We start from the raw sequence: 11,420 nt of genomic DNA on the forward strand, positions 1-11,420 counted from the left end.
CATCCTAGGACTGGGTCCAGTAGTCCCATGTGCCTCTTCAGACACCAGGATCCTATCCCCAAACGCCCATCAAGAGTGACCCCTAAACCTCCAATGGAGCGGAGGGGCACAGAGTGAGTCAGAGTACAGATGACTAAGATGCCGCCATATGATCCACACTCAGAAGCCCCTCTGGCACTAGGCAAGTCTTGGGCAGAAGGTGGGGAATGGTAAGAGGCGTGAGGTGGGTTTTTGCTGTTCTTGTTGTTTTGGGACCACCCTCTGCTGCTATATCCTTGGGGTCAATAGGTAGAGATGCACTGCCACAAGTGCACAACCTCAAATAGAATCTGCTTGCACTCCCTCCTCAAAGGTATCGCTCTTCATTTTGAAGTGGTCCTCAGCCCATTTGTCCTCTCACTTCTGTCCATGAACCTGTAAACTCAAAGCACTGGAGACTCTGGGACCTCTGATAGAGAAAAGTTCCCACCAGGGACCAGGGACCAAACACGGATGCATGATGTGTAATTGAGCATCACCCTCTCAGGTTCTTCTGCACTAAATGGTCAGCCTCTTTCCATTGTTTCTATGATTCTGTGATCTCTGAATAAACCTGGGGCAAAGCTGTAAAATGTAGCCCGGGCTTGGAATTCCCAGGCTATTCTTCGACCTGACCCTGATGTTCCTCGGGAGTCACTTAAGAAGATGGAGACCGGCTTCCACGGCAGCAGCCTCATTTCTTTCCCAATGCTAACTTAAACCTGTCCTCTACCAGCTTATTGTCTAGACCACAGGCTTGCCATCCACCGGCTCCTAAATGACAAGCACGTTGAGAAGCCCCCAGGAGGGGAGAGAGAGAGAGAAGGTAGAAGGATCCCCTCCCTGGGGAGGGCAGTCTGGCAGCTGGCCAGAACAGCTACAGAACTTGAGCAGTCTCGAGTTTCGTTTTAGCTTTCACACTAAGATTTCCCAAAACCAGATGAAAACCACAACCAAAGGAGGGAAATTGAGAAATCAAAGGGATTTGCTGACGGCAGTCTTTGAACTCCCCGCAGAACCTAAGCGAGGTGCCTCTCTGTGTCTGTCCTACCTGAGATCTGTCTTCCATTCCTTCTGGGGGCCCAGAGCCTTCTGCACCTCTGGTTTGTGTGAGGGTCTGAGGACCCCATGCTCCACTGTTTCCAGGAGACTCTTTCTATTTCCTCGTCTATAGCACAGGTCTTCCAGAAGGTCCTACTACATCTTTACCAAGAAAGAGTCCACACCCCAGGTACCTCCCTAGCAGCCTCTGGTCACTGCATCCCCCTCGTTATGAATATCCATAACTGTTAACTTAATAAATACTTACTATATGCTAATAACACACTGTTCAATGCTCTCCTGTGTCAACTCTTTTCATTCACTCATTTTACTGATAGGGAAACTGAGGTACAGAGAGCCAAAATAAGCATCCAAATCCTGGAGTTCATTGGCTTAACCACGCCTTCCTCCTAGATGGAGCTAAGCAGGAAAGAACACTTCCCAGGCGATTCCTAATGTCCTAAATGTCTGGTCTCAGACCGGACCCGATTCCAGATGATCTTGGGAGAATAAAATGGAGGGGAGCATAGGTATCTCTTGGCCCAGAAATGGCCATGTCACAAAACTGGGGTCCTCCCTAACACTGTGCCCATGGAGGACATCAGTAAAGAGTCTCATCACTATTTCTCATAGCCCAGTGTAAGACCTTGCTATCCTTCCAACCATCCTCTTGGGTTGACACTTGCACTGAAACTGACTTGTCATCCCTGATCTTGTGCATCCCCCCATTTCATAGATGAGGCATGTGGGCCTAATGGAATCTGGATGGGTCACAGAGCTACTTAGCAGGCAAGCCAGGATTATGCCTGCTGGACCTTAATCCCTTGCATTTCGATGAACACACTTGTCCTCATAATAGACTTTTAGTCTTATTTCTAGTTCTTGCTTCCAGATGCACCTCTGTATCATGTCATCTCACTGGAGAATAAAAATGTCCTGGGCTTATTTAGTGAACCTTGCATGTGGACTGCAGCTAAATACAAACTTGGTCCCTAAACCACGCTGGACCATGTGTATCAGACATGATGCAATTGGTGGGGAGAGTCCCTGAGTTTAAAAAAGCTGCCGTCCTGGAAGGGCTTAAGTTCCTTCTTCTTCTAAGAGGAAATCCTGAGGTCAGAACTATGGTTCATGTTCTGTAACTTCTGTATTGTTAAGAGGTGATACTGTGTTTTCAAAAAATGAAATATACAAGAGATAGACGTTTTAAAGTCTCTTATAAATAAAGAAGAAAAATAAGTGAATTCTTAAGCTAAGGAGACTATCAATTCACAAGATAAAAAACCTAAACCAGTAGTGTATTGTTTAGCCTCCATGTGTTTGTATTTTTTACAGATTTTTTCCTGTAATTGATATCTAGTCTCATAGCGTTGTGGTCGGAAAAGATACTTGATATGATTTCAATTTTCTTAAATTTACCAAGGCTTGATTTGTGACCCAAGATATGATCTATCCTGGAGAATGTTCTATGAGCACTTGAGAAGAAAATGTATTCTGTTGTTTTTGGATGGAATGTCCTATAAATATCAATTAAGTCCATGTTGCTTAATGTATCATTTAAAGCTTGTGTTTCCTTATTTATTTTCATTTTGGATGACCTGTCCATTCGTGAAAATGGGGTGTTAAAGTCCCCTACTATGATTGTGTTACTGTCGATTTCCCCTTTTATGGCTGTTAGCATTTGCCTTATGTATTGAGCTGCTCCTATGTTGGGTGCATAAATATTTACAATTGTTATATCTTCTTCTTGGATTGATCCCTTGATCATTATGTAGTGTCCTTCTTTGTCTCCTGTAATAGTCTTTATTTTAAAGTCTATTTTGTCTGATATGAGAATTGCTACTCCAGCTTTCTTTTGATTTCCATTTGCATGGAATATATTTTTCCATCCCCTCACTTTCGGTCTGTACGTGTGCCTAAGTCTGAAGTGGTTCTCTTGTAGACAGCATATATACGGGTTTTGTTTCTGTATCCATTCATCCCATCTATGTCTTTTGATGGGAGCATTTAAACCATTTACATTTAAGGTAGTTATCGATATGTATGTTCCTATTACCATTTTCTTAATTGTTTTGGGTTTGTTTTTGTAGGTCTTTTCCTTCTCTTGTGTTTCCTGCCTAGAGAAGCTCCTATAGCATTTGTTGTAAAGCTGGTTTGGTGGTGCTGAATTCTCTTAGCTTTTGCATGTCTGTAAAGTTTTTAATTTCTCTGTCGAATCTGAATGAGATCCTTGCTGGGTAGAGTAATCTTGGTTGTAGGTTTTCCCCTTTCATCACTTTAAATATGTCCTGCCACTCCCTTCTGGCTTGCAGAGTTTCTGCTGGAAGGTCAGCTGTTAACCTTATGGGGATTCCCTTGTATGTTATTTGTTGTTTTTCCCTTGTTGCTTTTAATATTTTTTCTTTGTATTTAATTTTTGATAGCTTGATTAATATGTGTCTTGGTGTGTTTCTCTTTGGATTTATCCTGTATGGGACTCTCTGTGTTTCCTGGACTTGATTGTCTATTTCCTTTCCTATATTAGGGAAGCAGTATGACCCACTTTGTGTCACTCCAGGCAGAGGCCTTAAAAGCTAGTATAAGAATCTCCACGTCTCTTTGACTTGCCACAGTGACCAGGGATATTCCTAATTGATAAAGACCTCAACAGCCCAAGTGAAGAAAGACTACAGCAGAACCAGAACTCTCCACTCAGTTATTAGTGAGGAAAATATTCAAAGAGGGATAAGAGACCACCCTGTGTTATGCTGTGCCATGCTGTATCACACTGTTCCATGCATTACACTTGAAACCAGGGGCCCTGGGAAGAGCCTGGCCTGGATAACCAGAGACCTGGGTGCTCTATTTTGTGACACATAGGACGTATCATTACTTTGTCCTGTTCTTCGGCTGCTTCATCAATAAAGTTGAGATCATGTGTTCACTTTGGAAATATGGGAATCCAACAAAGCCCATTTCACCTCTCGTTCTTGAAGCCATGTCTCTCAGACCACATTGCCGTGGGCACCAGCAGAGACAGAGTAGGGCAAGGCAATGTCTAAAATCCACATTACCAAGCCAGCCAGGAACTTAGGGTCAGGGCAACTTCTATCCACAACCCAATGGCACCCCAAAGCCCTTGGAGCAACTGAACAGCTTGCTGCCATCAAAATTCCAATTGATTCCGTGGAGTTATTATAAAGGACAAGAATAGACATTCTAGGTAGTCTATTGAGTCTCAAAAGGTCCTCTGTTATTAACACTTACTAGGCATTGAGTGGGAAATGGTGATGTAAGGGCTTGGTGGGATAAACTACATATTCCCAAGTTCAGATAGAATCTATTCATGTTCCTCTTGTTAAGACCTATCAAATAATCCTCTTTGAAATCATTTACATTCCAACTGGGCCCACAGTTGCTTATCCCTGTGACATGAACCTACAGACACAAGACATTGGAGGTTCTGGGGCCTCTGTTAGAATGAAGATCCTGCCTGTACCAGGAACCAAAGAAGCAGGCCCAGCCCAGTGTGTAACTGGGCATAGTGACTGCATCTCTGAGTTCTGGTTTGGGGTTTTACTAAATTGTCAGAGTGACTCTGAGCAAATCAATTTACCACTCTGTGCCTCAGTTTACATATCTATAAATGAAGCATTTAAACCAGATTCATGGCTCCCAAATTGGCCATGGTTAAAAGTCACCTGGAACACTCCAAAAACAGAGAATTCGAGGCATTATCTCCAAAGATTCTGAGTCAGTGTGTTAGAGTAGGTTAAGGCATCCCTTCCACATTATAAATCACTGCCCAGGGTATTCTGATATTACAGGCAGACCTGGGGACCAGCGCATTGGATAGTCTCTGGGGTTCCTGGGTACCTCACTGTATATTTCTGCCTGGTTCTTGTCTTTTAACTCGGAATTGAATGATGGCTTTCATTCTGACATGCCCATTCACCAGCCCTGGCTTGTCACAGAGTAGTTGTACAACCTATGACAAATCATCTCACCTCCATAATTTATTCTCTCAATTGTAAAGGGAAAGGGTTGACTAAATTAAATGCAAATGTCTTTTCTAATTCATTGCATAATTTTGTGACTGTTGAGGACACTTGGGACAGAGCTGGAAAATGAAAGCAGAAATCCTGATTCCCAGGATGCTGTTGCATCTAATCACAATCCTTAAGAACCATGTAAGAATCCAGATCTATTTCCACAGCAGGGTACCCATTTCTGACCCTCTATTCACAGAGGTTGTTTCTGACCTCGGGTGCCCCTTCACAGCCACTGAACCATAGGTGACTTGTCAAAATTGCTTTACGAAGATGCTCATTGGGAAGACACCAAGGAGAAAAGAAAGAGAGAATGCAGAATGAACACTTCCTTAAACAGCACAGCCAAGCTGCTGGAAAAAAACAGCTGTTGAACTTGCATGACCTAAAGTTTCGTTTTAACTTTTATGATGGGATTTCTCGAATTCAGTTTAAAAACAAAACAAGAGAGGGAAATTTCATAATCAAAGTGACTTACCACTTGAGATCTCTGAGCTCCCTGTAGAATTAAGACCTTGGTGCCCCTTGGTGTGTCAGCCTTGGATTCTGACCCCCATCTCCTCTGGGGCCCACTCTTCTGGTTCATGGCAGGATCCCAGGACTGCACTTCTCTGCTTCTAGAGACTCTTTTTCTTTCCTCACCTATAGCACAGATATTCCCGGAGGTCTATCCCTACCACATATCTTTGTTTGGAAGCAATTTTAGAGAGAACTTGTACAGGAGACCAAGAACCACACTCTGGGTCCCTTCCTAGCATGTTCTAGACATGATACCCTTCTTATTTGACTATTGATGACAGCTAGCTTATTGATCACTTGCCATATGCAACTCACACTGCAAAGCAAGTTTTGGGTATCAGATAATTTAATATTCACAATAAACCCCATTTCCACATAAATAAAGAATAGGTAAGGAATTTGAAGTACAAAGAAGTTATATAACTTGTGCTTTCTCTGATACAGATATTAACTAGTGCTCATAGTATCCAAATCTGGAATTTTAACCACTATGCTATTCTGCCTTTCCTAGGGCTGACAGCTAAGAAGCTTCTCTGCCAGGCCTGCTAGCTTCTCTGGTCTCTGACTAGATACTTTGCAAACAATCATTAATGAATTAAGTTAAAGAAAAGTTTAAATATTATTTAATCCAGGAATAGCAACTATGTTACATAGGTAGTACCACTTGCTATTGCTGTACCCATGGCAGATATCACTAATCAATCACAGCATTGCATTCAATAACCCAAGGTAAGGCCTCACTGGAGTTTTAGGTTTGGTTTTTTTTTTTTTTCCAAGAAACCTTTCTGGTTATCTGCCATCAATCTATTAAGTTAATAAATTATTGAAAACTATTTGTCATCCCTGAACTTGTCAAAACTCCCTATTTTGTAGATGAGGAGAATGAATCTAGGAGTTAAGATTTACCCATGGTCACATTGGGCAAGTCATTGGCTTGTTATTGGCTCCATCAGGACTGGAATCAAGTTACTTGACACTTAATTCCCTTCATTTGACCAACCCTTGTTGATTCTCAATAATATGATTTTTGCTACCATTTTTGTCAGCTGCTTATAGATGCACTTTCTATATGAAGGCAGCTCAGAGGAGAAATTAATGAGGCATTGAGGGTATTCTGTAAGACAATGACTTTATTTCTGAATGAAAAATGTGTGCAAACAACCTCTTAGACAACACCCTCCCACACAGAGATCAGTGCTACACACTACACCAGGAAGGTGGATTGTCTGGAAGAACTCAAGTTCCCTTCTGGTCACAAGAAATTCTGATGACACTGATTTGTCTCATGTTCTGCAAACTCTATACTCTTACAAGTTCATACAGTATTTGCAATAAATGGAAAATGCATGAGGTAGATGTTCAAAAATCTCTTCCAAATCAATAAGAACAATAAAAAGCCATCTGATATAAAAACATGAACGTATTACTCACAAGAAAAAAAATAAATCAACTAACAGACTCACTAAAAAAAATAAATAAATTAGAATGTAAGCAAAATAGTGCTGTGCTTTTTTCTTTTTATTTACTTTATGTTGAAGCTTAATTTACATACAATAAAGTGCAGACATTTTAAGTGTACAATTTCATGAATTTTAAATATGTAGACAACTGTTTAAGCACCCCTCTGATTAAGATATAGAATGTTTCTGCCTCTAAAAAGGCTCCCTCATGATGTCAACACCACAAAGGAAACCACTATTCCACAGCTTAGTTTTACCTTTTAACGAGATAAATATCTTCTTAGCAATCGTTAAATATTTTTAAGAACAATAAACTCGCATTTTAATGAAGATGCAAACCGTCCAACAATGTAACGATGCTGTAATTTGATTAAGAGCCTTAATAATATCCACACATTTTGATTGATTAATCCCTTAGCTATGGAATTGATTGGAGACATTAATGATAATATTACATCAGTTTTCTCATAATTATTGTTTATGATCGTGAAAAAATGGAAATTATATAATTCCCAACTGAAATTCTTCAATTAATTATGGTGCCTTTATATATGGACTCCTGTGGAGTCTTTAACATTCAAGATTATTGGAGAATATTGAATGATTTGTGGAAAGTCTGGAAATATTCATTGAAAAGGTGATATGCAAACTTGGGTTTGATGATGAGATTTTAGCTATAATACCAAAAGCAACATTTATGAAAGAAAAAAATTGATAAATTGGACTTTATTAAAATTTAAAACTTCTGCTCTATGAAAGCCATCGTTAAGAAAATAAGCTACAGCCTGTGGAGAAAATATTTGCAATGCACATATCTGGTAAAGGACTTGAATGAAAAATATATACAAAGAACTTCTTAAAGTCAAGTGTAAGAAAAAAAAAACAATTTTTTAAATGGGCAAAAGATTTGACATCAAAAGCAAAAGACCTTTTTCAAACAGACCCATTCTACCTGAATCTGCATGATACATTGGGCTTCCGCATATCATTTCACTTGGAAAGAAACTTTAGTGTCTAGATAAAATATTTGGAAATCACCACCCTAAAAGACCGGTATTTGCTGCCCAGTTCTTAGGCTCTACAACAGAACATTCCTGGGCATTAAGACTTGAAGATTCCTGGATTCTATCGTTCTGCTAAGGTTCTATCAAGCTACCTGTATGAGGTTCTAAAGGAGCCTGACTGATTTAGGGTGGCAGGGACACGAATCTGATAAAGAGACCAGGCAAAGCCTTAGGGCCCCATCCCAGACCTCCCGGGACATGGGGAGGGTCAGGCACTTGTTTCTCTTCACTCCGTTAGCAACTCAGCTTCTACTCTTCCTTTCCAACAGATCATGTTCCATTTCAAAGAAATCAGAGCCCTTAATAGGCCAATAAGGTCACTTCCTACACTTTACTGGTCATAACCACATACCCTTCCACCACTGCCCCAGAGTCTAAACAAATGATGGAAACTGCACAACTTCCTTTTCTCGGTGTTTGTTTGGAAATCACCACCAAGATTTGGTACCTACTCACCACATTTAGTGGCCTATTTTATCCTTCCTTAAAGACGACCCTGCCCATGTGCTCTGCTCCCTATAAAAGGCAGGCAGATCAGCCAGATGAGTCAGAGTTGCAGAGAAGCTGAGACCAACTCAGAAACCTCCAACTCTCAGGCTGAAGCTCCCGAGCTCACCCTCCGATATGAAGGTCTCTGCAGCACTTCTGTGCCTGCTGCTCACAGCAGCTGCCTTCAGCACCCAGGTGCTGGCTCAGCCAGGTAAGCCTCCTCTCTTCTTAAGCCTTAACATTTTAACTACCCCAGGTACTAACACCCGGCATGAGTCATCCCATGCTTGCTGCATAGCCTACATTAAAAAGATGGAGAGGGGCTCCCCTGGTGGCGCAGTGGTTGAGAATCTGCCTGCCAATGCAGGGGACACGGGTTTGAGCCCTGGTCTGGGAGGATCCCACATGCCGCGGAGCAACTAAGCCCGCGAGCCACAATTACTGAGCCTGCGCGTCTGGAGCCTGTGCTCCGCAACAAGAGAGGCCACGATAGTGAGAGGCCCGCGCACCGCGATGAAGAGTGGCCCCCGCTCGCCGCAACTAGAGAAAGCCCTCACACAGAAACGAAGACCCAACACAGCCAAAAATAAATAAATAAATAAATTTTTTTTAAAAAACAAAAAAACAAAAAAAACCACAAAGAGTGAGTTGCATACAACCCACTTGGTAGATGCTTTAAAAAAAAAAAAAAAAAAAAAAAAGATGGAGAGAATGAAATCCAGAGGGGAATTAAGAAGAGCTGGCATGTCACAACTGGTCAGAGGCAGAACCAGAGCTGGAAGCCCAGGCCACTGGAGCCAGGCTCCACGATCTTTCTCGACACCAGCTTTGGGACATTAAATGTAGCTGCTATCTCAACAATCCTCACCTTGTTTGGAGATGTGGCACAGAAGGAAGAACCATTTCTCATTGTGGGCAGGAAGGACAGTTCGGGCAGTAGTAGAGAGGAAGAAACTCTTGCTGGAGGTTTCAAATGTTGGATTACGGTCCAGGGTAGCTTCCAGAAGGGTGGCTGTGTAAGGAGGATAAGGACCCAGAGGCATCTCAGCATGTGACATAGGTTGGCTCTAAGCCCATGGGGACAAATACCTGGGAAGCAAGGTCTTAGAACTTATCTTCCCAGGGTCAGAGGTTTTGGATCTGTAGACCCTCCGAATCACGCTACAAGGAATAATCTGGTTACTCAAGATTTCTCCATCTGCAGTCAACAATGAGGGGCCCCATAGTTCAGCAGAGGAAATTGACTCACAGATAACATTTTATCTATGGGATCTGGAATAAAGCTCTGAACTAGGGAATGGTAGGTCTTAGTTAGAACTTGTGTATTTGCTTTGTCTTCTACCTTCTCCTTCTTCTCTTACAAATGCAGGCTTACAATACATTATAACTCTCTGATGCTTTGCAAAATGTTTTTCAGATTCAGTTTCCATCCCAATCACTTGCTGCTTTACTGTGATCAGTAGGAAGATCCCCTTCAAGAAGCTGGACAGCTACACGAGAATCACCAACAGCTGGTGTCCCCAGGAAGCTGTGATGTGAGTGGACCATGCCCGGGCACCGTCAGCCAAAAGTTCTATCTGAGTTCTATACTTCCAAATGAGTCAGATAAATATGCCATCTAATCCAAAGGACCCTTTACCCCATAGACAAATGAAGCCCATGAGAAGGAATCCATACTCGCTCCAGGCTCTTCTGGAAGCTTGGTCAGATCATCCAAGTTCCTTTAGCCAGGAGCTAAAGGAAGGCTTCCCCTGGAGCAGTAACAACAGAAATTCCTTTCTGGAAGAGAGGCCTCTTCCTCCCATTTCCCCTTCTTCAGGTCCCCATCCAGGCTCCTCACCCAGGGAGCAAGGGCTAATCATGTTCAGGGGCCAATGGGCCAAACTCCTGGGCAAAATCTTCAAGACACTCCATTTAACTGTGCCTTCTTTTCCCCACAGCTTCAAGACCAAAGCGGACAAGGAGGTCTGTGCTGACCCCAAGCAGAAGTGGGTCCAGAATTCCATAAAGTTCCTGGATCAAAAGTCCCAAGCCCTGAAGGCTTGAACCTTCGTACCTGGACTGAGAGACAGTCAGAGCCTTGGAAAATCTTATTTATTTCCCCCCCAACCTTCCCCAGCTGTATTATTTTATTATAATGTCCAAAAAGAGGTTCTTTGTTTAATGATTTAAAACACATAGTTTCTTAAACAATATTTAATTATATTTAAGTTATTGATGTTTTAACTTTATCTGCCATAAATCCTAGTGAATGTAAAAACACAACATCCGGTGATGAGTTTTCCTTTGTGAACTCAATTAAGTTCATGGTAAGATGGCACTGTTCTCCCTCCTACCTGCCTGTAGTATCTTGAGGTCCTTCCACTGATCATCAGAGAGAAACACCTTTGGATTCTTAGGAAATCAGTGCTCCTGTAAGTCGATGTGTGCTATGTAGTATTGTGATGGAAATTAATGTTATTAAATGACTATGGAATTTTCAAAGAAAAAATATATATATTTTTAAACTACTTGGTCTTATTTTTCATGGGGTAACATTTGGCAGGAAGGGAGAAAATGGCAGCAATGAGTGACAATTTGGGGTGTGAGGGTCATCCTCTAAATTGAGTCGTTTGGACTCAGCTGAGGATTAGGGAGAACCTAGAAGGACCAGACCAGACTGTTCCAGCCCTGTGGCTCCAGTCCCTAAATCACCTGCCCTTATTTAATAGAATCTAGATTCCTATTGCTTTTCTCTTCACACTTACCTTTCCCTGGTCTCTCTCTTGATCTCTTGCAACAGTCTTCAAACTTTTCTCCAT

At 41.9% G+C, this 11,420-nt stretch overlaps 1 protein-coding gene across 1 annotated transcript; it reads left to right on the forward strand.

Annotated features, from left to right (window-relative positions):
• The first annotated feature begins 8,712 nt into the window (after positions 1 to 8,712).
• Positions 8,713 to 10,665, forward strand: LOC133080061 (C-C motif chemokine 8-like). Its single transcript, XM_061175904.1, has 3 exons — positions 8,713 to 8,830; positions 10,043 to 10,154; positions 10,560 to 10,665. Exons 1-3 carry the CDS (start codon positions 8,755 to 8,757, stop codon positions 10,663 to 10,665), a joined length of 294 nt encoding a protein of 97 aa, XP_061031887.1. The 5' UTR covers positions 8,713 to 8,754.
• The last annotated feature ends 755 nt before the right edge of the window (positions 10,666 to 11,420 follow it).

This window comes from Eubalaena glacialis, chromosome 19 (genome assembly GCF_028564815.1).
Source record: "Eubalaena glacialis isolate mEubGla1 chromosome 19, mEubGla1.1.hap2.+ XY, whole genome shotgun sequence".
Taxonomy (NCBI): Eukaryota; Metazoa; Chordata; class Mammalia; order Artiodactyla; family Balaenidae; genus Eubalaena; species Eubalaena glacialis.

What these genes read in the sequence shown, in the direction of transcription:
- LOC133080061 (XM_061175904.1), top strand. Translation starts at nt 8,755, where the DNA reads ATGAAGGTCTCTGCAGCACTTCTGTGCCTGCTGCTCACAGCAGCTGCC. An exon ending in CCAGGTGCTGGCTCAGCCAG is followed by an intron (nt 8,831 to 10,042) that starts GTAAGCCTCCTC and finishes TTTCAGATTCAG; the next exon opens with TTTCCATCCCAATCACTTGC. An exon ending in TGTCCCCAGGAAGCTGTGAT is followed by an intron (nt 10,155 to 10,559) that starts GTGAGTGGACCA and finishes TTTTCCCCACAG; the next exon opens with CTTCAAGACCAAAGCGGACA.